The sequence below is a fragment of the Molossus molossus genome, unplaced genomic scaffold (genome assembly GCF_014108415.1).
Source record: "Molossus molossus isolate mMolMol1 unplaced genomic scaffold, mMolMol1.p scaffold_m16_p_19, whole genome shotgun sequence".
NCBI lineage: Eukaryota > Metazoa > Chordata > Mammalia > Chiroptera > Molossidae > Molossus > Molossus molossus.
This window is the reverse complement of record NW_023425354.1, coordinates 32625845-32653756: the sequence shown is the minus strand read 5'-3', so window position 1 is coordinate 32653756 and position 27912 is coordinate 32625845. Positions and strand designations below refer to the sequence as shown.

The following is a 27912-nucleotide window of genomic DNA, read 5'->3' as shown; positions in this document are numbered from 1 at the left end:
CTTCCTTCCTCTTTCACCTAAGCGCCCGCCCCACCCAACACTAGGCCACGCCTCGGCGTGTGACGTCAGTACGGCCCGTGCGTCGCGGCGCGGCGCTCACTGGGCGCCCGGCTTTCGCCCGCTGCTGCCGCCGCCGCCGCCGGCCGCGGCTGCTCTCCCAAGATGGCGGCTCCTCCGGGCGAGTACTTCAGCGTTGGGAGCCAGGTGTCGTGCCGGACGTGCCAGGAGCAGCGGCTGCAGGGCGAGGTGGTAGCCTTCGACTACCAGTCCAAAATGCTGGCTTTAAGTATCCTTCTCTGCGCGGAGCCTGAGGCCGGGCCGGCGTGTATGTGCGGTGGTGGGGGGGTGGGGGACGACGGCGGCGGCTGGGGCCCTCTCCGGGCCTAGGGGCGACCGGCCACCGCGGCGCCTGGAGCGCATGCGCACGGCCCTAAGCTCCCTTCCCCCTCTCAGGGCTTCCTTGGTCTGCTTTGGGGACCCTGTCTCCCACCCCTTGTGGGAGCTGGACCCCGTGCGAGGGTCGGTGGGTGGAGGGGCAGCTTGACACGCGGATGCCTTTACGAGAGGAACGCTGTGAGAGGGGACACAGTGATCAGGAGAGGAGGGTGGTCATAGGAGGGGGTTGTGGGAAGGGGTTCCCGGATGGAAGAGGAGCGGATAAAAATCAAATGGGGAGGGGGTGTGTAGAGTAAGGAGCTGCTAGTAGGGCAAGGGAAGAATATGGAGTTTAGGACGGGGTGTCTATTAATGGGTTTGGTCCAAGGAAAGGCGGTGGGGTGTTGACCAAATGGGCCTTGCCTGTTTGAGGGGAGAGTAACTGCAAGGCAGAGTTTGTATCTGAACTGGGGATAGGGGCTTGTTTTGCTGGTTCGTGTGTGTACGCGTGGTGTCATTGGGGGCGGGGAGTACTGAATTTTAGGTTTCTCAGTCATTTGAATATTGATCTTTGGGGGAATGTTTGCATTGGAAAACTGATTCAGACAGAGGAACACGTTTTTCAGGGGCTTATGTAGGGATGTGTGGGTTACAGGTGAAAGAGTAAGTTAACTTCTCTTGCGCAGCCTAGTACACATGGAGTGGACTTTTTCATAGTAGTAGTCTCCCTCCCCTTTTAAGAATAGCAGTGATAAACAGATGGAAAAGGTGGCCTGCTTCTTTGGGGTGGAAATGCTTTCTAAATTACTCCAGGAAATTCAGTCTTGGAAACAAAATGCTTCCTGGTTGTAATAAATGTGCCACCCCTACCTCTTTTATTTGAGCCACACTTGGGTTTATTTGGATTTTTTTTTTTTTGAGGAGTAATCATTTTTTTGTAGCATCTTTCAAAAGGAAGTTTTCTATTGCATTTGAGTGGCAAATATGTTAATTAATTTGCCACTAGTTGTAGGTCTAGTTTAGGAAGATGACCTCTGAAACGAATACAGCAGGAACAATTGCTTTTAACTCTTTTTTTTTATCCTCACCCGAGGATATTTTTCCATTTTTTGTACAGATAGAATGAGAGGGAGAGAGAGGAAGGGAGAGAGGGTGAGAAACATCGACGTGAAGGGACACATCGAGTGGCTGCCACCCGCACGACCATCCAGGGCCGGGGACAAACTGCAACCGGAGTACGTGCCCTTAGCGGGAACCGAACCCGGGTCTCTCCGGACCGCAGGCCGACGCTCTAACCGCTGAGCCAAACCGGCCAGGGCGGAACAATTGCTTTTAAAAAAACTATTTATTATTGATTTTAGAGAGAGAGTGTTGTTTCACTTTTTATGCATTCATTGGTTGATTTTTGTATGTGCCCTGACAGGAGAGTGAACCTGCAACCTTGATGTATCTTGGATGAAGCTCCAACCAACTGAGCTACCTGGCCAGGGCTGCTTTTTCTTTCTTTTTTTTTATCCTCACCCGAGGACATTTTTCCATTTTTTGTTCAGATAGAGCGGGAGGGAGAGAGAGGAAGAGAGAGAGAGAGAAACATTGACGTGAAGGGACACATCGAGTGGCTGCCACCCGCACGACCAACCAGGGCCGGGGACAAACTGCAACCGAGGCACGTGCCCTTAGCGGGAACCGAACCTGGGTCTCTCTGTACCGCAGGCCGACGCTCCAACCGCTGAGCCAAACCGGCCAGGGCTCTTTCTTTTTTTTTTAATACAAGAATTCATACCAGATAAGACTATTTTACATTAGTGGTTTAGTTGGAAGGGTTAGGGAATAAGGAGTTACTCTGCCTTTAATTGGCATACAGTATGTTCTTAAATAGTTGGAAAATGAATGAATAAATGGGTTAACTAGCTGGTTCACCTTCTCTTCTAGTGCTATAGTTTTCTTCTCTGCAAAATGGGAAATCTAAAGTCCGAAAAAGTGATAAGAGCACTGTACAGATAAAAGGAGTATTACACCAAGAGCAGAAAGCACTGCCTATTCTATGTGGTTCATTAGGTTCAAGACAAACAGTATACATAAGGCATTAAAACTGCATTATGCCTCCATAAAACTGGTAGAGAGAAGGTAACAAAAATTCTTTCAAGGCTTCTAATTTTGCATTGTATATGGCTTTGAAAAGCTTGAGATCTTGGTTATGAGGTTGAGCGGGAGGAAGGTGATAGGCAGAGATTTCCTGAGGAGAGTTTTGACTCTTGTAAGGCTCCCCCCTCTTGTTTGAGGCACACCTTTTACACAGGTCTTTTGTGAATTGTGTTTTCCATGCTCTGTTTGGGATCTGTCAGTGCTCTGCTTGCCCCTGTTTTCCTTAACTTTATTTTTTTATCAGAATGTCCCTCTTCCAGTGGAAAGCCCAACCATGCAGACATCTTGCTCATAAACTTACAGTATGTTTCAGAAGTGGAAATAATTAATGACCGAACAGAAACCCCACCTCCCCTAGCTTCACTCAATGTTAGTAAGGTAAGGACTTGAGGGTAGTTCTGGCTCTCCAAAATAGTGGGAAAATTGAGTCTCAATTGACTCTTGATAATACGTACATTGTCTATTGTTTGTTTTTCATTGACTTATAATTGATCTGATATCTTTTTTAAAATGTTCAGTTTTATTCCTGGATATCTTCAGAAGACTTTAAGAAACATTAATGCCCAAATAGAGAAATAGAGTTGAGAACTTGCTTTTGTCCTTTGTGAAAGAGAACTTTTTTTGGGGGGTAATCCTCACCTGAGGATATTTTTTCCATTGATTTTTAGAGAGAGTGGAAGGTGTGTGTGTGTTGGGGGGCGGGGGGAGAGAAATATTGATGTGAGAGAGACATATTGATTGGTTGCCTCTCACACACACGTGCCCCGACCTGACCCGGGGAATCAAACCTGCAAATCAGGTATATGCCCTTGACCAGGAATCAAACCTTCCACCCTTTGGTCTGCAGGCTCATGCTCTAACCACCGAGCTGCATCAGCCAGGGGGAAAGTGGGCTTTTTTAAAAAACCTGGAGTCCATGAGTGAACTTCTGGAGTTGATGGGGATAGGTAGGGGTATTGCCTGTGCAATCTCCTGAAATTGCATGTGTGTGCACACATGAATATATGTTTGTCCTGGGTGAAAATATAGAGCATTCTTCAGATTCTCAGGGATTCATGACCTATAAAAATTTTAAAGCCACTGCTTTAGAGCTTCATCTTGGTCTTTATGTTTGAATTTTGAGGTCTAACTAGTTGAAGGTTTAGGATATTTTAATTTTGGATGTACAAATGATCTCTGGGAACCCCCAAATCACTTTTTTGACTCTTCAGTTCTATCAGCCAAAGTTCATGTTGATTAATAATAATAATATCCTAAGCCTTCACTGTCCCCTGTACTTGAAACACTCCTTCCAAAATGACTGGAGCCTTCTCCATCAGGACTTAGTTAAATGGCACCTCTTCTAAGAAGTCTGATTACCCAGGCTAAAGTAACTTGCCCCCATTATTCTCTTATGGTACCTTATCCTTTGAGCTAAGGTGGTATATCATTTATATTCCAACCTGGGACATTTCTTAAAGGGGATTGCTTTTGTTTTACACTGGGACAAGTATAGATCAGTGTGCCCTGGGCACATTGGGACCAAGATTACCCTATTCATAGCCTTTTTGTAATTATAATTGTATATCATTTGTTTACTTTTCTATCTCACCAAACTTTCTTTTGTCAGGATGGGAACTATACCTGTTTTGTTCATCACTGAATGTACAGAGCCTTGCACAGAGTAGGTGTTTAATGAATATTTGTTGAATGAATAAGTTAGGCCTTCGATTTTAGTAGCAGTTGCCTTTCCTTAAGTCTCTTGAATTAGTGTGGTGGAAGTTTTTCCCTCCAGAGGAGTCTTGTAATAATGTATATTCTCTTGCCTGTCTTGGGAATGTGGTGTGTGTGCTAAGAGTTGAGCGAAACAAGGAAATATTTGGGCAACTGAAACAATAGAGGGTAACTGAGGCTAGTAGAATGTAGTTACTTCAGATACAGAGCTCCCTTTCCAGATTCCAGGGAAATACCACATGTTTTTTAGTGATGGCTGAGGACAGATTGGGAAGGGTCTTAGGTTTCATACTAAAGGCTGTTGCATACAGAACACCCCATTCTTAGAAACAGAAAGGTTTTTGAAGCCCTGGCTTAGTCAGGTACCTCCTACTAGAGTGTAGGAACTCCTTGGATGGTTTTCTATTAGCTGAAGAGATTTTAAAAGATTCAAATGAAATAGTTTATTCCTAGTATGTTGAAAGAAATAGGATCTAAGTTATTCTTTGGTATCTATATGGTATGTGAAGTCTGTCACTAAATAAATGGACCTTTACTGAGTAGTAAAAGAAAGATTACCCGAGAGATGATTTTCTCAAATTTAAAAGATACTAATTTCTTCTCTGTGACCAATAAGTGCTACCATTTATCTGAGAGGGCTTGGAGTAGTGTAAGGGAAGGGTTGTTAAGAAGTTCTCTTTTATTTGACCTTGGGTATAAATACAGGGTGGGGCAAAAGTAGGTTTATAATTGTGAGTATGCAAAACAGAGTTTGTTCTTGTATTATTACTTATTAAATACTGTATTATTTTCAATAGGAACAATAGTAAACCTACTTTTACTTCACCCTGTGGTTTGTGGTTATTTAGCTTGTGTATTATCTTCACTTCTATGATTTTGCTTTCTGCTGGTCAATTTTAGTTGTTTACTAGCATTGTTGTAAACCAGTTTACCTACTTGTTCAAGAAAGCAATAGGAAGTAATAGGCTGGGGAAAACCAGAAATCTTTACTTTTCTTACATTGTGGCCTGCTTATAAAGTCTTGAATAAGGTTTTCTGGGAAGAAAAGTCAGAAACTAAAAACTAAATTAGGTTGGAGGGCTGTATTTGGATTTCTTTCTAGTTCTTCCATTTGTAGAGATATTTATGAGTAAGCTATATTGGCTTTCCCTTGAAACCAACCTTTGAGGCTGCTTTGTGATTCCTCCTTGGATTCATTTAGGATTAGAAGAGCCTGCTGGGCTGTTACTGAAAACAGCTAATCTTGGCAGCTGGTAACATGTTGCTTAAATGACATGAAAAGTTCATCTCATTTAAGAGCATGGACTTTTGGGTTTTTTAAGATGGAGGATTGTTTAAGCATGCTAGAAGAGAATTAAAGTGCCCTGAGATTCCTGAAAGAAAACTGTTGGTGTTTGTGGTCTAGGGGAGCACTACCTGTGACCTCCACTTCCAGTGGAAAATACCATCACATGTTGGCTCATCTTGCTGACGTAGTAATTGCTCTGTTTAATTAAACCTGTTGATATAAACTGTATATTTGTTTACTCCGACCCAGCAGGAAATGGAAGAGAAGGCCTTTTAAAGGAAATACTAAATTCCAGCCCAACTAGAGAAGGTATGAACTAGCAATTGGAGATGAGCCTGTTTTGCTTTCTGTTGGCAGTTCACTGCAGGCTAAGAAGTCCTATGTCTATCCACAGCAGTGGGATGTAAGAGGAAGCTTGGAAGAGGACAGTGGAGTTGCAGAAGGTGGAAGTTTTGAATATCGTTTTCTCCACAGTAATGGAAGTTTTGCATATCACTTTATCTCAGTAACATTGTACCTCTTAAAATGTTCCAAATTTTCTGATTATAAGACAAAAGCATTTAAATAAAAGTACAAAAACATACCAAAGCCAGTCATAAATGAGGGTCAGTTTATTTGCCATGTGGCTTATTAGTTTACTCAGTCATGAGGAAAGCTTAAATATTGCTTAAGGATGAGAGCCCTAGGGTCCTCATGGTAGGGTGAATTAAGATGATTCTTAACAAGTTCCTTTGAATTGACTTTGCTTCTTGTTCTCTGGGGATAAAGATTGCGCATGGGTTAGTAGTGCTCTGAAAAGATGATTTGGGACATGTCAGCATTAACAAAGTTCCCTTTTATGTTGCATTTATCAGACATTTACTGAAATCTGTTTTGTGCAAGGCATTGTGGTAAGCTCTGTTGGGGACCATAGCTTACCTTTTTCTAGTGCTTTACAGTTTACAAAGAGCTTTGACACATTCGTTTCATCCTCACAACCACAGAGTGATCTTTCGGTGTAACAGATGAGAAAACAATCTTACCTGTTCAAGTGACTTGTTTGAGGTTATATGGCTAGTGTAGCATATTGGTGGGAACTAATATTTTCACAAGCCACCCTCTGAACTAGCAATTACTAGACATCTCGTTTAATCCTAACAACAGTTTTTATGATGTGGGTACCATCACCATTTTTTTTTTTATCCTCATCTGAGTATACTTTTTGCATTTATCTTCAGATAGAGCAGGAGGGAGAGAGGGAGGAAGAAAGAGAGAAGCATCGATGTGAGAGAGAGAGAGAGAGAGAGAGAGAGACACCTCAACTGGTTGCCACCCACACAACCCCAACCGGGGCGGGGGACAAACTGCAACCAAGGTACGTGCCCTTAGTGGGAACCAAACCCGGGTCTCTCTGGTCCACGGGCCGATGCTCTAACCGATGCTCTAACCGCTGAGCCAAACCAGCCAGGGCCCATCACCATCTTAGACAGGATGAGTCACTAGCTTAAGGTCATACAACTAGTACATAATAGAGCTGGAATTTGAACTCAGGTCTGATGTTTTGACGGCAAAGTCACATTTTTTCTACTTCTGTGTTTTTAGCCTAGGGAGTTTATAGAGTAGTTTGGTGAAGTGAAATGAGTACCTAAATATTTGTAATTTTAAATGTTTCCAGGTACAGAAAAACATCTATATCACAATATGTGGTTAGGAGTATTGTGGTCTAATAGAAAGAACATTGGAACCAAGCAGATAAGTCTTTTAAGTCACTTTTCTGTCACTTAACCATACCAGACATCAGTTTCCTCACTGTAAAAATTGGATAATGTTAGTACCTGTCTCATAGAGTTGTTAATGAGGATTAAATCAAGTTGACTAGACTTGGCAGACATTAGTTCTGGTCTCCCTCAGCTATGTGTAGTCAACTGATATTCCTTTAATGATGGGATAAGGGGCAAGAAGGGGGAAAGGGAGCAGTATAACAAAGGGAAGGCAGCCAAGAACATTGATGCTGTTACTATGTCAGTCTTCCCTGGCATTGGATCTACATTTGCTCGGTTGTTGGAATTTGCCAACCCAAGATTGGGGAAAAGCAAAGTTGTATTTGATACTATTAATATATAATATCTTATAATTAAAAGGTGTTTTTAAGAGAGACCTCTTGTTGATGTCCAGAATTAACTTGAATTTCCACAGCAATGTTAAGAGGTGGCATAGTTAGTGAACACTTGTCTGACTACTGGAGGTTAGAGTGAGCAGTCCCAGAACGTAGGAGGCTGTGCTTTCAATTTCTGAGATTTAGGAAATAATTCATTGACACAGCCAAGACAAGTATATAAATGAATTTGTTTCAATAATAGGATCCAGTGCATTGAATGAGATGTAAGTCTTCCTATCACCTTGCTGAGTTGGAGAGGACTTTTCTGGAGAGAGATTTGTATATTGGGGGAGGTAGGAAAAGGGACAAAGCATGGAAAATTGAAATCCACAGATAAGCTATCAGCCTTTTATCCTTTTATCCCCTCACAAACATACAGTGAATGAGTAAATGGAACCAGGAAGAGACTCATAGAGCTTATCATCAGTTCCTGGTAATGAAGAATGAGTTGGCTGCCTTTGGATAAAAATGGTATTTGGAGATTGGTCAGTGAGTGCAAGGGCCTGGTAAGGCTGCGAAAGTGGAAGAGACATAAAGTTCACTTTTAAAAGAAATGGACATCAGTCCGGCCGGTGTGGCTCAGTGGTTGAGCGTTGACCCATGCACCAAGAGGTTGCCGGTTTGATTCCCAGTCAGAACCACATGCCCAGGTTGTGGGCCTGATCCCCAGTTGGGGGCATGCAGGAGGCAGCCAGTAGATGTTCTCTCTCATTGATGTTTCTCTCTCCCTTTCCCTCCCCTTCTCTCTAAAATCAGTAAAGGAAAAGAAAAAAAAAAGACATCAGTGCCTTACCTTGAGGTATGATGTCACACTGAAGGAAGTATGAGTTCTACCATTTTCAAAGCTAAGATTTAGGGTAATCATAACTTTCTGGTTATTTGAAGGTTAACCCTCAAATAGTAAATCCCTGGGGTAGTTGATAGACACTGCATTATGACCTATATTCATGGACCTATCCTATTAGCCGGGCTCTTGACCATATAGCTTGATCCTAATATGTTGAGGTATGGAGTTACCACCAAGCAAAATCAGATGACCTGGCTGTCCTGTGTTTAGGCATGTGTCAGTTGGTAGGAGGTAGAAGGTGTTCATATTAGTGTAAATGTGGGAAGGGAAATAACTACGTGTCTAGTGAAAGCAAGACTGTTTTGTTAGATAACATTTTTCTATCTTCTATCTTCTAGAAGCTATACTATATAACCTGTTGGCTCACTTGATTAGAATGTGTTGTCAAGGCCACAGTCCCAGGTTAGAGTCCACCAATAACTTTTGCACCTGGCTCTGAGCAGACCAGTTGCTTCTTTACAGATGTATTATGAAGATACAAGTGGGTGGCTAATGGCAGGTGAAGAGGAAGAGCCCATTACTGCTAAGTAATGAGGCATGTTAAGTAGTGATAGTGTCATTGAAGTCAAAGAGGTAGAGTGATTGTCATTTAAAAATTTTTTTTAGCCCTGGCCGGTTTGGCTCAGCGGTTAGAGCGTCAGCCTGCGGTCCGGAGAGACCCGGGTTCGGTTCCCGCTGGGGGCACGTACCTCGGTTGCAGTTTGTCCCCGGCCCTGGTTGGTCGTGCGGGTGGCAGCCACTCGATGTGTCCCTTCACATCGATGTTTCTCTCTCTCTCTCCCTTCCTCTCTCTCCCTCCCACTCTATCTGTACAAAAAATGGAAAAATATCCTCGGGTGAGGATAAAAATAAAAACAATAAAAAAAAAAAATTTTTTTTATCCTCACCTGAGGACATTTTTACTTCAGATAGAGCGGGAGGGAGAGAGGAAGGAAGAGAGAGAGAGAGAGAGAGAGAGAGAGAGAGAGAGAGAAACATTGATGCGAGAGAGACACATTGACTGGTTGCCACCCACATGACCCCAACCGGGGCAGGGGACAAATGCAGCCGAGGTACGTGCCCTTAGCTGAACCTGGGACTCTTTGGTCTGTGGGCCAGTGTTCTAACTGTTGAGCCCAAACTGGCCAGGGCAGTTGTCATTTCAAAAATCACTGGCCTGCCCAGCCCGTGTGGCTCAGTGGCTGAATGTCGACCCATGCACCAAGAGGTCGCCGTTTTGATTCCCAGTCAGGGCACATGTCCAGGTTATGGGCCCGATCCCTAGTGGGGGTCATGCAGGAGGCGGCTAGTCGACGTCCTTTCTCATTGATGTTTCTATCTCTCCTTCTCCCTCTCTCTCTAAAATCAATAAAGAAAAAAAATTTTTTTAATAAAAATAACATCTTTTGAGGCAGGTCACATTCATTGGCATTCAAACTTGGGGGTCAGCCTGAAAGAGCCATAGTTAGGGGTACAGTGCTCTAGGCTAGGGCTCATGACTCAGTTCAGGCTATAGTGCATGGCAGCCAGCTGCCTCAGTACTGAGGGGTCTCCCTTATTAGGTCAAGGATTTGGTTCTTAAGGGGGCTTTCTTGATATGGAGGTCTGGGGAGACCTGTCTGCTTGAAATGACAAGTTGCTGAGCCCAAGTACTCTGGCAGAGTTGTGCCATAGGTGTGTTGCAGCCATCTCTGTACTCTTACCTCTTTGAACAGAGACAATTCAAAATAAGGACTTTAGTGTTGGTCAGTAGTAGCATCTCTTCCAGTGTTAAGAAAGAGGCATTTCATTGGTTTAATTTTTCTGGCAGAGAATAGGTGTGGGGGTTGGAATTTTGAAACTAGCTTAGGTAAATGCCAGAAACTATCCTAGAGAGAGAAGCAGAGTTTGCCTCAACTAGAAAGTTAAAGGATCTACCCAGAATGTGAAGAGCTAGCAGTGTGGTGTGGTAGAATGTGGGAAGTATGAAGAACTGGGTTCTTTTTTTTTTTTTTTAATGTTTTTACTGGTTTTTAGGGAGGGAGAGAGAGAAAAACATTGATAAAAGAGAAACATCTATGGGCTGTCTCCTGCACGCCCCCTACTGGGGATGTAGCCCACAACCCTGGCATGTTTCCTGACCGGGAATCGAACCTATGACCTCTTGGTGCATGGGTCGATGCTCAACCACTGAGCCACACTGGCAGGGCAAGAACTGGGTTCTTTTCACAGTTGGGCTGCTAATGAATTTTGACCTTGTGTTAGTCACTTAACCTTTGGGAACTGTTAGTTTTATGAATCAGTAATAATCAAGGTTTCTTTTCCTTTTATCCACCTTCCCTCTCTCTTCTCCTTCCTTCCAGGTGCTTGGAATGTCAGGATGATTAAGACACTGCTTTGCTCTTAAGAATCTCATGTTCGTTGGGAGTACTGAGGGACAGCAACATTTATCTTAATGGTAACAATATGGCAGGATCAGTGTTAGTGGAGGTGTGAGCAAGATTCTGTGATAGCATAGGTCAGGGGCAGCAAGCTTTTTCTGTAAAGGTCCTGATAGTAAATATTTTAAGCTTTGTGGGCCATACATTATCTGTCATAACTACTCAACTTTACCTTTATAGCAAAAGCAGCCATAGATAATATGTAAACAAATGGTCATGGCCATTCCAATAAAACTTAACTAAAACAGGTGGTTGGCTGAATTTGACTTACAGGCTATAGTTTGCCCACCCTTTGCATAGAGTAGTGAACATTTTAGGGAAGGCTTCTCAGATGTAGTAGTGGGGTAGGATCTTGAAGAATAAGTGGTAATTAGATAAAGGGAGGGAAGTTAATGTAATTAAGCTGATTTAGAAGGTGCTTAGTTTGTCCATCTCTCCAGTTTAGAAACTCTTGCTGTTCTGTCAGTGAGCTAAACTAGAGATGGTTCTAAAAATGGAGAGAAAAGACTAGTTAAGTGCCAGTATTGGTGTTAGGTGCTTTACATGTACAGTTGACCTTGAACAACATGGGGTTAGGGGCGTCAAACTCCCATGCAGTTGAAAATCTGGATATAACTACAGTGGCCCTCCATATATGTGGATTCCCAACTGCAGAGTTGACCCTTGAACTGTGTGGGTCAGTTGAACAAAATCTGCTTATAAATGGATCGCTTGAACTCAAGTGATTTGGTTTTTGTCTTTTACCACTTTAGACTTGGCCTGTCAATAACATTCTTTTTTATTTTATTTATTTATTTTAAATCCTCATCTGAGGATATTTTTCCATTTACTTGCAGAGTGGAAGGGAGAGAGAGAGGGAGAAACACCAATGTGAGAGAGACACATCCATTGGTTGCCTCCCACGCGACCCCACCAGGGCTGGGGACCGAACTGCAACCAAGGTATGTGCCCTTGACCAGAATTGAACCTATGACTCTTTGGTCCACGGGCTGACGCTCTAACCACTGAGCAAAACCAGCCAGGGTTCAATAGGATTTTTTTTTTTTTGTATCCTATATATATATATATATATATATATATATTTTCTTTATTGATGTTAGAGAGAAAGGAAGGGAGAGAGAGACAGAGACATCGACTGGCCACCTCCTGCATGCCCCCCACTGGAGATTTGGCCCACAACCTGAGCATGTGCCTGACTGGAAATCGAACTGGCGACCTCTTGGTGCATGGATCGATGCTCAACCACTGAGCCACACCAGCCAGGCTCAATAGCATTTTTCTTTTTCTTTTTTTGTTTATCCTCACCTGAGGACATTTTTTGCATTTATTTTCAGATAAGGAGGGAGAGAGGGAGGAAGAGAGAGAGTGAAACACATCAAGTGGTTGCCACCCACATGACCCTAACTGTAGCTGGGGACAAACTGCAACCGAGGTACATGCCCTTAGCAGGAACTGAACGAACCCAGGACTCTCTGGTCTGCGGGCCGACGCTCTAACCTCTGAGCCAAACCGGCCAGGGCTCAATAGCATTCTTAAGAGACTATTTTGACTCCTACTCTACAGCTCAACAGCTACTTGGGTGGTAACTGACCTTATGCTGTTTTTGCTCTTAAAAGATTGGAAATAGTTATCAAGGGTCAACTGTATGTATGTCTTCCTGAACTCCCAACAAGAACCCTTCAGGATGGGCCCCAGATGAATGGATTAAAGCTTAGAGGTTATGCAACTTGCTCAGGTTCATATAGCTAGTGAGTGGTAGGCAGGGATTTGAACTGGAATCTCTTTTTTAGGTGTAAGGGGGTAAATTTTCTATTTTACTTTGCTTTTTCTGTTCATTTCAGAGACCAGGAAGCAGTAGCGTATGGCTTCTTCACTATCATTGAATAAGATCAACACTTTACTCCATAAGTGGAGCCCCCATTTTGGCACACAAAGTTAAAGTCATTTTCCAACTTATTTATTTCAGTTATATTTTGGAAGATATTCTGTGTAGAACTTGCAGCCTCTCTAGCAGCTCTTATAGAAAGTAAAAGGGAGAACACTGAGCTCATTGGCCTTAGGAAGGTTGGATTATATGGATTTTTCTGAAATGACCACTTTCTTTTCTAATAATAATGATATAATAACAGTGTTAACGGCTAGTATTTGTACAGTGCTTTACAGCTCACCTAGTACTTTCACCCATGTTATCTTTCTTAATCCTCACAGCCCTGTGTGAGATGGCTAATGTGAGCCATCATCAGAGGTAGGTTGTTATGGTCAAATTTCAATTTATATCCCAGCCAGTTTTCTCTCTGACAGGCATTTGGTGGTTACACAACAGAACTGGTTTCACGGTCTCAGGACTAGGAAATTACTCTTTTGGTATCCAGGAGGTTTAGTTGTCTGTTATAGCTATGAATGCATTTGGTGATGAAACTGCAAATAACAAAAAACGTTGACTCTGCTGACAACTAGTTTTTGTTTCAAACTATGTGAAAAATAAAACTTTGCCTATAGAATGTACTGACTGACTAGAGGCTGGTCTGTACTGTACAGCAGCAGTAAGGTGGTTTGACAAGTATCGTGTTGAAGTCTGGAGATTGAGGTGGTGCTGTGGCCTCTGGATTTGAGCTATTAATCACAGCTCAGAGCACTCAACATATCTTAACACTCAAGTGCAAGAGAGTTGTTTGACTTCTCTAGTCTTGACACATCAGAAAATGATGGATCCAGGGAATACCTATCAGTATTGACTTGAAATGCTTTCTTACACAGGATCTGTTCTCTTGAAAGCATTTCTGTGAATTGCCTTTAACAAAAGAAATAAAGAATGTCCTTGGGGTTTAGGGTGAGACTTGGGCCCTTTTCAGAAAAGAGAGGCCCTTCACTAAAAGGGAGACAGAGACAGTTTTGTTTTTTACTGGGGGTATTGATGGAAATTCCAGAATTCACTGATAAAAAGAGATGATGGTGCTCTGGCCAGTTTGGCTTAGCAGTTGGAGTGTTGTCCTGTGGACTTAAGGGTCACAGGTTTAGTTCTGGTCAAGGCCACATACCTGGGTTGCAGGTTCGATCCCTGGCCCTGGTCGGGGTCCTATGTGACGCAACCAATTGATGTGTCTCTCCCATTGATGTTTCTCGCTCTCTCCCTCCCTCCTTCCCTCCCACTCTTCCACTCACTCTTAAAAAAAAAAAAATCAGCCCTGGCCAGTTTGGCTCAGCGGTTAGAGCGTCGGCCTGCGGTCTGGAGAGACCCGGGTTCGGTTCCCGCTAAGGGCACGTACTTTGGTTGCAGTTTGTCCCCGGCCCTGGTTGGTCGTGCGGGTGGCAGCCACTCGATGTGTCCCTTCACGTCGATGTTTCTCTCTTTCTCTCCCTCCCACTCTATCTGTACAAAAAATGGAAAAATATCCTCGGGTGAGGATAAAAAAAAAAAAAAAAAAAAAAAATCAATGCAAACATATCTTCAGGTGAGGATTAACCAAAAAAAAGAAGATGGCAGCTGAGTCTTAAGATATTTTGTCTTGCCCAGCCAGTGTGGTTCAGTGGTTGAGCATCAACCCATGCACCAAGAGGTCGCTGGTTCGATTTTCGGTCAAGGCACATGCCCAGGTTGTGGGCCTGATCTCCATGCAGGAGGTGGCCAATCAGTGTTCTCTCTCATTGATGTTTCTATTTCTCTCTCTCCCTCTCCCTTCCTCTCTCAAAATCAATAAAGAAATAAAAAATATTTTGTTTTAAAAACAGTTTCTTTTGATTCAAATTTATAACTAAAATTTTTATTTATTTATTTATTTATTTAAATTTTTAATTCTCACCCGAGGACATTTTTTGATATTTTGTTCAGATAGAGTGAGGGGGGGCAGAGAGAGAGAAACATTGACGTGAAAGGGACACATCAAGTGGTTGCCACCCACACAACCCAACCAGGGCCGGGGACAAACTGCAACCGAGGTACGTGCCCTTAGCGGGAACCAAACCCAGGTCTCTCTGGACTGCAGGCCAACGCTCTAAGCACTGAGCAAAACCGGCCAGGGCTATAACTATTTTTTTTTTTTTTACTTTTTTTTTTACATTTTTTTTTTGTTCCGGTAGAGTGGGAGGGAGGGAGAGGAACAGAGAGAGAGAGAGAGAGAGAGAGAGAAACATCGACGTGAAAGGAACACATCGAGTGGTTGCCACCCACACAACCCAACCAGGGCCGGGGACAAACTGCAACCAAGGTACGTGCCCTTAGCGGGAACCGAACCTGGGTCTCTCTGGACCGCAGGCCGACGCTCTAACCGCTGAGCCAAACCGGCCAGGGCCAGGGCTATAACTATTTTTAACAATAATTTAAGCTTATTTTTCTTAGGTGGATCTGTTTGAGCGTAGTGCAGGGTTAAGAATACAGCCTCTGGAATTAGACTGGTTTCAAATCCACTCTCACACTTGTAGCTTAGTAAACTTGGGCAAGTTCTTAACAGCTGTGACTAGTTTCTCCATCTGTTAAGTAGGAGTAATTTTAGTCTATTTCATAGGATTGTTATGCAGATAAAATGTTTAATACATGTAAAGTGTATAGCTTGGTGCCTAGCATGAAGTAAACTCTTGTTCAACAAGTTCAACAAGAACACTAGAATTTTAGTGTTCACCCCCTGGCCAATTTGGCTCAGCGGTTAGAGTGTCGGCCTGCAGATCAATGAGTCGTGGGTTCAATTTTGGCCAAGGGCTCTAGAATTTTAGTGTTCACCCCCTGGCCAATTTGGCTCAGCGGTTAGAGTGTCGGCCTGCAGATCAATGAGTCGTGGGTTCAATTTTGGCCAAGGGCACGTACCTTGGTTACCATTCGTCCCCAGACAAACAAGCATGGGCCCTCAGGGTCATGAGGGAGGCAACCTGTCATTGTGTCTCTCTCACGTCAATGTTTCTCTCTCCCTCCCTCCCTCCCTCCCTCTCAGTCTATCTGAAGATAGAAAAATATCCTCTGGTGAGGATTAAAAAAAACAACAAAGAATTTTAGTGTTCACTACCAGGCCTTTTTTTTGCTCTACCATTCTGGTATTTGATTAAATGTTTCTATTCATTTTTATTCTAGGATACAACTTCAAATGGAGTACTCTATTTTTTGAGTTCCCAACTATTCAAGGTTGTAAAGAATAGTATTAGAAACTTTTATTTATTTATTTATTTTTTTGTTTTGTTTTTTTTTATCCTCACCCGAGGACATTTTTCCATTTTTTGTACAGATAGAGTGGGAGGGAGAGAGAGGAGGAGAGAGAGAGAGAGAAACATCGACGTGAAGGGACACATCTAGTGGCTGCCACCCGCACGACCAACCAGGGCCGGGGACAAACTGCAACCGAAGTACGTGCCCTTAGCGGGAACCGAACCCGGGTCTCTCCGGACCGCAGGCCGACGCGTATTAGAAACTTTTAAATAGAATCTTTTAGTTAGGGAACAAGAAAATTTGGGGATATTGGTAGTTGGAAGAAATACTTTTTTTTTTTAAATCCTCACCCGAGGATATATTTATTGATTTTTTTTTTTTTTTAAGAGAGGAAAGGGGAGAGAGAGAGAAAGAAAGAAACATTAATTGATTGCTTCCTGTATGCACCATGACCAGGGATTGAACCTGCAATGTAGGTATGTGCCCTGACTGGGAACCGAACCCATAACCTTTTTGGTGTACGGAATGATGTTCTAACCAACTGAGCCACCCGGCCAGGGTGGAAGAAATACCTAAGAAACTGTTTGTTGCTAAGAATGAGGGTTTTCCAAGAGAGCACCTCAGAATTCAGACAGCAGGAACAAGCATGGGCCCTTAGGATGACAGTTGTTCTTGGCTGTTCTGGTCTGCCATCCTTCAGCCTCCATCAGGCCTTGCAGGCAGCACTGGCAGTTCCAGGGCAGCAGCTGCAGTGCTTCCTAACCCCTCTGAAAGGGCAGCTGGTTGAAAGGCCTGAAAACACAGAGAAGACAAACTGAGAGTGGCTTATTGGAGTCAGTAGGTCACATCCAGCAGGTTCCTCTCTGGGCTCTGCTTCCCTTGTTTTATCAGCTGTCACAGCCTGCTAAATACTTGCAATAAGAATCCCTCTGGATTTCCCACAGCACCTGTGCTTTCCTGGACTGAGTGTAGAAATAAAATGGTCTAGCTGGTGACTAACAAGATGAAGTGTATATTTGGATTTTGTTGTGGCTGCTTCCTCTTCTCCATGTCACTGAGTGCATGAAGATGTGTGCTGTTGGTGTTACATTAATACACTGACTCAAGGGATAGCCAGCAGTAGAAATGTCTAGAAGCCTTTTAATATTAATGTGCTTCGTTGCCCACATCAAGGTGCTATATATAAAATGGCTACAGGTTAGTATACTAGGAATAACTTTTTACTAGGAAACACAAAATGAAGAGAGGCAGGTAAGCACAAGTTGTCTTATGCAGTCATTTTAACTAATCTACATGTACATTCGTAATAGATATTTGTGGGTTTGTATTTCTTGGTTTGCCTGAACCCGAAGTACTCTTAAAGTTGGTGCCTTTAATATTCCTTGAGATTCTAACCAGTTAGTGCTTAAGTTTTTATTGGGAGAAACCAGCAGCCTACAATGTTTGCATTGAAACTGAGTGTAATATGGTGATAGTCATTGAATTTAAAATATTGCAGCCCTGTCCTGGTTGGTGTGGCTCAGTTGGTTGGAGCGTTGTCCTATACACTGAAAGGTGATGGGTTTGATTCCTGGTCAGGGCGCATACTTGGGTTGCGGGGGTTCAACCCCTGGTCAGGGTGTATATGGGAGGCAACCTATCAATGTTTCTCTTATCACATCAGTGTTTTTTTCTCTGTCTCACCTCTTCCTTCCACTCTTGAAAAAAACAAAACAGTAAAAAACATATCCTCGGGTGAGGAAAAAAATAAATAAAAATAAAAATTGCAGTCCTGACGATAACCCTTCCAAGCTAAGATGGGTCCTGATGACCCTCCCACCTTCTCTACTAAGGGCAGCTTATTGGTTCCCTCTGGCAGTTTGACAATACCATATACTTACTAACTTGGAATAACTGGACCATATACAGATATGCATTAGTTTACAAAAATAGGATGTGGGCAAATTTAGATCTATATAATAGCTAACTTAAGGGTAGAGTGATAGTCACTTGCTTTACCAAAGGAGGCTTATCCACATTTTTCATCAATTTTTAGGAACATGCCAAAAAAGAAAGTTAATTTCCCTCTCTTATTACCCCCCGTTTTGAGAAGAAACACTTTTAGATTCTTTTTGTGAGGGTGATCTTCCTCATGTCTAGTTGATGGGGTCCTCTGTGGAAGAAATTTACCCTGTACAACTTCCTGGTGAGAGCAGATCTGTTGAATATCAGATACAAGCATTTTTCCGATTGCCATGAAAATATAGTCTGTAAAGTGACAGCTGGAGTTTTCAGGGTTTGTGGTGTGTCCAGACTCAAAGCACAATTGTAGGTACAGGTAGAGTAGTTGAGGATATTGGAGCAAATTGAAATATAGTCAACTTACACTGATTTCTGCTGACTTTTGCAAGGTTCTCATTTGGGATCTTTTTACACCATGAATTGACATGGAGAATCATCCATTCTCCTTTGCTTTCAGAGGCTTTATTTTTATTTTATTTTTTTTATCCTCACCCGAGGATATTTTTCCATTTTTTGTACAGATAGAGTGGGAGGGAGAGAGAGAGAGAGAGAGAGAGAGAGAGAGAGAGAGAGAGAGAGACATCGACGTGAAGGGACACATCGAGTGGCTGCCACCCACACGACCAACCAGGGCCGGGGACAAACCGCAACCGAAGTACGTGCCCTTAGCGGGAACTGAACCCGGGTCTCTGGACCGCAGGCCGACGCTCCAACCGCTGAGCCAAACCGGCCGGGGCTCAGAGGCTTTATTTATTTATTTAGGTTAATCCTTACTCGAGGATATTTTTTTTCATTGATTTTTAGACAGAGTGGAAAGGAGAGAAACAGAGAGAGAGAGAGAGAGGGACATCGACATGATGGACTGGTTGCCTCCTGCACGACCCCGACCAGGTCTGGGGACTGAACAGCAACTGAGCTACGTGCCCTTGACCGAAATCAAACCCGTGACTCTTTGGTCTGTGGGCCGATGCTCTAACTGCTGAGCCAAACTGGTCAGGGGTGATGTTATGTTTTTAACCTACTATGTAAGGTGACAAGGATATTTTACTCTGGGTACCCAGACTACATAATCAACACAAGCTTTATAGGAGCAGCTTTGTCTGACCCAAAATTGGGAGATGTTTTTGGTTTTCAGGGATAAATATTGTTTAAAAGACCTCAGAGTGAGATCCTCTTACATGTTTGTGGGGTAAATAAACATCTGCCTGACCACCAGGCACTTCCCAAGAGCTGTGCAGGAGCTTGGTTAATCCAGGGAAGCTCTGTAGCCCTCCAGTTTTTCCTTCTTTCCTTGGAAACCAGATTTTCTACAGGGCTGGGAAAGGAAGACTCAAGAAAACTCCTTGTTTATCAGGGTTTTCTTGGTGACTGGGTAAGCTTTGCTTGTTGCTGCTCAAAATACACCATTAACAGTTCTCTTTCCATAGAAACTGAGTGCTTTCAAGCCACATGCTTTCTTTCTATAGTTGGGATTGCCAGTGCTCAGAGGAATGCTGTCAGCCCTATCCACTTATTTCTTTGTGAAATTGTAGCCTTGTGGGGCCAAATGGCAGGACTGGGCTTGAAAGATTATTTACTGCTGCTATCTGTCTCTCTCCATGTCCTGGGGACCATGTGAAAACGGAGCTCTGGCTTCAAATCACTGCAGTGTCTTGACCTTTCTTCCTTTGACCTGGGGAGACTAAAATGATAGTGAGTATGAGCTAGCTCTTCTGTGCTCAGATCCCTCCTCCCTCAGACAGTCTCTGAAACTCAGAGGCAGGGATGAGACTCCCCAGTTCCTCATAACCCATTTGAAGGCCTCCTTTTCTTATCTTTGTAGTCAACCCACACCTCAATAAAGTGCTTCATTTTTTTTTTTTTTTAATCCTGACCCGAGGACATTTTTCTATTTTTTGCACAGATAGAGTGGGAGAGAGAGAGAGAGGGAAACATCGATGTGAAAGGGACACATCGAGTGGCTGCCACCCGCACGACCAACCAGGGCCGGGGACAAACTGCAACCGAGGTACATGCCCTTAGCGGGAACCGAACCCGGGTCTCTCCGGACCGCAGGCGGACGCTCTAACCGCTGAACCAAACCGGCCAGGGCTAAAGTGCTTCATTTTACCAGCAAACAGCTAGATACTTTGCTTTTCCCCTTGTAGAACAATAGTTAGTTTATGGTTTGAAGGGTCACTGTTAAAGCAGAATACAAATGTTTAAGAATTCCAAGCATCTAGGTACTTAGAGAATGTGCTGGAGGTATGATTACCTCTCTTTGTATTTAAGGTGCTGGTGTTTTAAGGCAAATTGTGTGTTTGTGCCTGTCTTTTAATGTGCTGCAGCATCAGTATATTAAGCTGTTCATGTATCTGAAAATTTCCAAATTATGTGACTTTCAGATGCATTATCTGTCTTTTGTTTGTTTTAACCATCTTGTTTAGCCTATTTGTTTGTCTTAATAGTCAGATTTAATTTTCTTTCTTTTTATTGATTTTAGAGAGAGAGAAAGGGAGAGGAAGAGAGATTGAAACATCGATGAGAGGGAACATCTGTTGGCCACCTCCTGCATGCCCCCCATTGGGGATTTGGCCCACAACCTGGGCATGTGTCCTGACCGGGAATTGAACTGGTGACCTCTTGGTGCATGGGTCGACGCTCAACCACTGAACCACACTGGCTGGGCCAAGAATATTTTTTCATCGATTTTTTTTTTTTTTTAGTTAGAGTGGAAGGAAGGGAGGGAGAAAGAGGAAGGGAGGGAGTGGGGGTGGCGGGAGAGATCAATCGATGTGAGACACATCAGTTGGTTGCCTCCTCCACGATCTCAACCAGCGCTGGGAGTTGAACTTGCAACCCAGGTACGTGCCCTTGACGGAATGGGACCCGGACCCTTTGGTTTGCAGGCTGACGCTCTAACCTCTGAGCTAAACCAGCCAGGGCTAGTAGGATTTCTTTGGATCAGTTTGTGGTTGTTTCACTAGGGGGCAGTTAAGGAACAGACATGAAGTAGAATGCAGACCCTTTCTTTTTCTAAAGAGCAGGATCACTCTTAAGCTCAAGCTGAAGGTGGACAATATCCATGGTTAGGTTTACTTGAGTTTTGGCTCCCTGTGTGAGCACAGATAATGATGCTAGAAAGGTAGAGTCTTTACAGCCTCAAATTCTGGTTTGTGATGGTGTGGTAGACATTTTCTAAACCCAAGGCTTTAGCACAGTAGCTGATAAATATTCTTAATTCCCTCCTTTCATAGAACTGTTTGTATTATCTTTTATCTCTGACCATCACTTTCCCATCAGATAGCTCCCCAGTCACACTGTATCCCTTTGCCCTGCTCTGTTTTCTTCCTAGCACTTACCACTGTGTAAAGTTACCTTGCTTATGTTTTTGTTTATAGTCTTATCTTCGCTCCCCCCTTGAATATTGTACCTCTAGCTTAACATAGTGAATGTCTGGCACGTGGTAGGCATTCAAAATATTGAAAGGAAGGGATATTTGCCAGGAAAAGCACTGATTATTCAGGTATATTATGTGTATTTGTTTCACTTTTGATCTCTGAGAAAACTGAATCTACCCAAACCTGCCTTTTCTGGCCTCCTTTCCTCAATTTTGGCCTGACTGTTGGAAAAAATGAAGATGAATGCTTTTCTGAGTCTCTCCTCTCCCCCACTTTAGCTTGCCAGCAAAGCACGGACAGAGAAGGAGGAGAAGCTGAGCCAGGCCTATGCAATCAGTGCTGGTGTCTCTCTAGAGGGCCAGCAGCTCTTCCAGACCATTCACAAGACGTGAGTTGGGGGAGTATAGGGGTCCCTTGTCATGGCGGGGTGATGCTGCCTGGTTGTGCTCTCTGGTGGCTGACTTTCAGGTAGCTATGTTCCTAAAAGGCACCAGAGAAGCTGGGTAATGTGTTGGCAATACCTGGACATCGAGTGGTATGGATGTTTGTTGCCTTTCCATGTAAAAGAATGGTGTAATTGTAGAAAAAGTTGTCTTCTCTGTCTTCAGTTTTTCATCTGTAAGACTTAATTTTGGATTGGGTTATTTCTAAGGGTCCCTTCCAGACCTAGTATTTCATAATTTAGAGCTAGTGATTTCTTTGTCTTTTATTATTTTAATCTTGTTGCACCTTTCTCTAAAAGCTTATGCAGTTTTATTAAGGAAAAGTTAAATCTATTTTGTTCTTCCCAGTTTACATTTGGATGAACATAGGGAATTAGGGAGAGCAGAAGGCCACCTTATTACCACCTCCTAAAAGACATTTTGTCACAGCAGAAGTCATTTGACTCTCCACTAGCTTCCCTAGTTGCTGAAAAACTGAAACATTTGACACTCCCCCTCCCCCCCTGCTGCCTTCTGTTACCCTATTTAACCACCTGGGTCTGGTGCACAGATGGCAGCTGGCATCAGAGCTGTGTGAGTCCATGGTGTGAGTATCTGAAAATTTACAGGTATGTGAAGGAATTCTCTTAGTAGAGTATCAGCTGTCCTGGGTTTCCCCAAGTGTGAACTGGAATGGGTTTTCCCAGTCTGGCAAGTGCCCAGCTGTCTGATAATTGAGAGGAACCAATTTGAGGAGCAGCTTCCATTTTAGGTAGTGGGCAGAGTACAGGTCACATAGGATGGGGAATTTGTTCTCCTGTTTTCCTAAAGGTGCCATTTCCCCCTACGCCAAAGGTTAGCAAACTACAGCCAGCAGGCCAAATCTGCTTATTTGTTTATATATTGTCTGGTTGCTTTTGTAGTACAGTGGCAGAGTTTAGTAGTTGTGACAGAGATAGTATGCCCTGCAAAGCTTAAAATATTTGTTACTTGATCTTTTATATAAAATATTTACCAATCCCTGCTGTGGGTTGCTACCTAAGTTGATTCTAGTGGCCTGAGCCTAGCTATTTGTTTGTAACTCAATTTGGTTTGGACTTCTGGGGCTGCCACCACGTTTTCTATGGTTTTCCAGGCCACTAATGCTTTAGAGCAACTCTTTTGGGCCCTCCTCAGAGTATATGTGCATCAGTTTCATTGCTTTTCCTAGCCAGTGGTGCCCAGAAAGTGTTTCTTGGCTACTCCTCCCTTTGGGCTGCTGGCAACTATTGTTGGCTGAGTGTTGAGCTCGGAACTTGGGAGGTGCGGGATGCCTGCAAGAGGTAATTTTCACCTGTTCTCTTTTTCTTCCAGCATTAAAGACTGTAAATGGCAAGAAAAAAACATCATAGTCATGGAAGAAGTTGTTATTACACCCCCATATCAAGTGGAAAACTGTAAAGGCAAAGAGGGGAGTGCACTGAGCCATGTACGCAAAATAGTAAGTAAAGGAGACAGACATTACATTTTAGGTAGAGGATGATTCCTTAGCCTTCACTATCCAGGATCAGGAGAGGACAGTGTGGCTACAGTTCCTGCCTCCTCTGACACAGCCAGCTTGTGCGTATCCCTGCTTTGCCACCTGCCTCCTTGCAGTGTGCTGTTCTGCAGTTGTGGCTTGGACACTCCTGTGGGGGTGGAACCACTGCATAGTGTGGAATAAAGCCAGAGGTCATTTGCATTGTGGTCCTCTGTAGTTGTGTGGCTTTTTGGAATTCCATGGTATAGGCCTGAGGAATTTCTCTTATCTCAGCCTTGGTTCTTCTCAGGAAGGGCTGGTTGGAATAAATTAGTTGTCATTGGTGTTTCTGACCCTGAATATGTCACCTGACTTTTTAAATTGAGTTGTAGCATTTCTAAAAACAAACAGCTTTGAAAGACCAACATTGTGGATGTAAAAAGTTTAAGACTAATTCCCCACCAGCTTTTTGTTCTATACTTGTGCGAAGACAGGAGAGGGAGTTTTGGATTATAATCTATCTCTCTAGTTTCTATTTTAGTTTCTAGATTCACCTTCTTTTAGCCATCTTAGCTGAAGCTGCAAAAATGTGGCTGAAATGGGTGACCTCCACCTGCCTTGTTAGAAGGGCCAACATTCAGCAAGGGCTAAGGTGCCTGAATAATCCATGAGCTGGCTGGTCAGCCAGGATGGGGTTGTTGAAACCTGGAATGGACTGTTTGAGAGGCCTTGTGTACCGATCTCCTTTTCTGACCTAGGCTGACTGATCTCTTTCAGGTTGAAAAACATTTTAGAGATGTGGAAAGCCAAAAGATACTGCAGCGTTCACAAGCCCAGCAACCACAGAAGGAGGCTGCCCTGTCATCCTGAGTCCACATACATGGAGGACTCTTCCAGCATCCAGCCAAGGAGGCGATGGTGGTGGCTTCATCGGAGGCAGGCCGGGGGAGGGAAGGGATCCTATATTTCCAGTTGGCTCTTGTTAACAAAGAGTCAGCATTTCTAAATCTTAGACTTGAACAAAAAAAAAACACCCAACAAAAAGAACAAGAGAATAATTTAAAAGTTGAATCATTACTTGACTAACAGACTTTGGTCCACCATGTCCTTTTCACAGCCCCCTTCTGGAACAGTCACCTTGTTAATTTTATTTTTGAAAATTTCTTTCTGGCTCTACCCTTTCACCTCTGACTTTCATTTCCTAGTCTCTCCCTGCCATTTTGTTTTTATAAGTGGCTACACTTGCCTTCTGAATGATTGAAAGAAACTTTTACATCTTCTCTTTCAAAATAAAAATAACAAGCTGACTGTGATACTTAAGTTGAGACTAGAACAGCAGAGGAGGTCTCACTTTAAATTTCCTTTTTTTTTTTCCCTTTTTCTTTTTTTGCACAGGGCATGGCTTGAATTAGTTTTATTTTTCTTAACTTTAAATATATATATGAAAATATATATTAAAATGTTCTCTAAATATTTTCTGCTTCTTGCAGGTCTCTTTTTACTAGATCATGGCCACTCTTCCCACCTCATCCTTCTGAAAATAAAAATGTATTGCCCTCCCCACCACCCATAGCCAGGCAACTAACTTGACTTAGTTCACAGCAAGACTCTCTGGCAGCACTTTGTAGAGCTAGTGTATGCACATGGGAGATGGCTTTGAGGGTTCCTGATGGCTTTTAGTCTTTATGTGTGTACCAATCTCACATTTGGCTGAAACCTCAGAATTCTCCCTCTGCCTTTTGTCTTACTTCATGGTACTAGAAGAACCTCTTCACAACTCTCCTGTCTCCTAGATGAGAGAGTCAGCTGCCCTTTTCTCCAGTGTCCTCTGCAGAACTACTTTGCATGGCACATCTCAGTTCCTCCTTGAGGGATGACATTCTTTTATCAGAAACCTGGAGTCTGTCTGCCTATCCCAAACTCTCTTTAAGTATGTATCCAGAGTCACCACCAGCCCAGGAGAAAACTTGGGTTACCTATGGTTTCTTTTCTGCCAACCTCCTACTCTTATGCCCACGCCCATTCCCTTTAAATTTTACAAGCTTATGACAGTTTGTATGTGCTCAGCCGATGGGCAGAAAGCCTGGAAAGAATTCTGGACTTTAGCCTACCAGTTTGTCTGGTGTGAATAACCTGCTGAGAGCCAAAACTGGCGCCCGTTGCCCCACGCCTTCAGGGCAGTCCAATGGGGCAGAGTGTGCCACCATCTGAGTATGGGGCACTAAGTGGGATATGGGTGATGCTCATGTGACTGGCTAGAGCTTTGGGGTGGGGTGGGGGCTAACTACTATTTTTTTTGGCCATGATCTCTTTCCCCTTCCTTTTTTTTTTAATTAAATAAATGGATCAAAATTAAATAATTCAAGCCCTGCCTTCAAAATGAATTTTTTTTTTTTTTTTTAGTATTGTTTAGCAAAAACAATAAAAACCCAAATTTTTTTAACCATCACTCATGTCTCAGGTTTGTGTGTGCTTTTTAGAGGAAGAGGATCTGAGAGTATGTGTGTTTGGTTTGACTTTTCCCTTTAGTTTCTTTCCTTCCTCCTCTTTACCCTCTTCCACTCCTTGAGAACTCATCCAGAAATACCGAACGAAGTGTGTAATTTAAGAAGAGCATCCAGGGTTGAGAGTTGTGTAAAAGTGGAATAGGAGAAGAAAGGGGCTGGATATATTCATAAAAACCATTTGTAACGAGGAAAAATGAGAGAAGACTGAGAAGTAAACTTTGATATTCACCTGCCATTGGCCAGAACTTAAAGTACCATGCCTTTGATTTAATAATATATGGAAATGTAGACTTCTGGAGAAGGTAAAAGGGGGGAAAGTGAAGAGACCTCACAAGATCTAGAAAACCTAAGAGGTATAATTAAAAGAGTGAAGGTGATTAGTGGGAAATAGCAAGCCCAGGAGGAAGTTCTGTGTCACATGTCCTATGTTATCACTCCCTCCCTATTCACCTCTAGTTCTGTGAGTGGGAGATGGTACTATTTCTGGTAGGAAGCGCTTTTTTTTTTTTTTTAATCCTCACCTGAGGATATTATTTCATCTTTTGTTTCAGATAGAATGGGAGGAAGAGAGAAACATTGACGTGAAAGGGACGCATCGACTGGTTGCCACCTGCACGACCCAACTGGGGCCTGGGACAAACTGCAACCTAGGTACATGCCCTTAACGGAAACTGAACCCAGGTCTCTCTGGACCGCAGGCTGATGCCCTAATCGCTGAACCAAACTAGCTAGGGCGGAAGCACTTTTTTGTTGTTAATTCTTACCTGAGAATATTTTTTTCATTGATTTTTGTTGTTGTTGTTTAGAGAGAGTGGAGGGGAAGGAAAAGAGAGAGAGAGAGAGAGAAACTTCGATGTAAGAGAGAGACTGTGGCCAGGGATTGAACCTGCAACCCTTTGGTGTGTGGGCTGACGCGTTAACCACTGAAAACACCTGCCAGGGCAGGAAGTACTTTTGACTCTTCAGTTTTAGTTTATGAAGTGATGTGGGGAAACTTTTAAAAAAATCTTTTTTTTTTCTTTATTGATTTTTAGAGAGAGGAAGGGAGAGGGAGAGAGACAGAAACATCAATAAGAAAGAACATTGATTGGCCATCTCCTGCATGCCACCCACTGGGGATTGGGCCCACAACCTGGGCATGTGCCCTGACTGGGGATTGAACCGGTAGCCTCTTGGTGCATGGGTCGATGCTCAACCACTGAGCAACACCAGCCAGGCAATGTGGGGGAACTTCAAGCAGTTCGAGAGACAAGAATTAGTATCGTGGGAAAGACAGGCAGTGAAGGGTAGAAAACAAGGGCTTTGGAGACAGACAGAAAGACATTGATGTGAGAGAGAAACTTATCAGTCGGCTGCCTCTCACAGTCACTCCAACTGGGGATAGAGGCCTTAACCTGGGTGTGTGCCCTGAACCTGCCACCTTTTGGTGTAGTGGATGACGCCCAACCAATGTAGCCATACTAGCCAGGGCTCATATCCTTACATCTTTATTTTCTCACCTAGTGACTGCAGATAAGTTATTTCACCTATCTGAACCTTAGTTTTCCCAGCTGTAAATATGGAACTAATACCCATCTCCTAGAATTGGTGTGATGGGTTAAATAAGATATTTAAAATACCTGATATTTAGAAGGAGCTCTATAAATGTTAATGTAAATGTTAACTTGGTCCTGAGATGGTTAAGTCTGGATGAGATGGGATTAGATGGTTTCCAGAGGCTCCAACTTTGTTTTAGAAGTGTGTCTAGATGGCATTGTAAAAAGTGAAGATAAATGTAAAATATTTGGGCAGGGGTAGGGGCCTTAGAGCCCTGTCCTCTCAGTCACTCACAGATCTCATCTCTACCACTTCCCTGGAATCCCTGAGGAGTTCATAATTTGAAAACCACTCATTTTACAGAAAGAAGGGGAGTGAGTTCCACCAGAAAGAGTGGCCTGTTAAGAGTACCACTGCTGCCTGTGGTGGGGGAGCTGGAACAAAACCGTGGGCTCTTACTACTGCTTTGTGAGTTTTCAAACTGTTGGCATGTGTACTGCTCACATTTGTTTGCCAGGTTTAGGATGGAACAC

At 43.3% G+C, this 27912-nt stretch overlaps 1 protein-coding gene across 3 annotated transcripts; it reads left to right on the top strand.

The window, feature by feature from the left end:
* Positions 1-24: 24 nt before the first annotated feature.
* Positions 25-27912, top strand: LSM12 (LSM12 homolog). 3 transcript variants are annotated; one of them, XR_004960325.1, is made up of 6 exons: positions 116-286; positions 2765-2898; positions 21695-21804; positions 23192-23318; positions 24114-24272; positions 27743-27912. XR_004960325.1 is itself a non-coding variant. In XM_036268347.1 (5 exons), exons 1-5 carry the CDS (start codon positions 163-165, stop codon positions 24204-24206), a joined length of 588 nt encoding a protein of 195 aa, XP_036124240.1. In that variant the 5' UTR covers positions 25-162; the 3' UTR covers positions 24207-25785. The 3 variants fall into 3 exon arrangements, 2 of the variants coding, with proteins under 2 accessions (XP_036124240.1, XP_036124241.1); XM_036268347.1 differs by lacking the exon at positions 27743-27912 and having other exon boundaries at positions 25-286; positions 24114-25785; XM_036268348.1 differs by lacking the exon at positions 27743-27912 and having other exon boundaries at positions 115-286; positions 2765-2889; positions 24114-25785.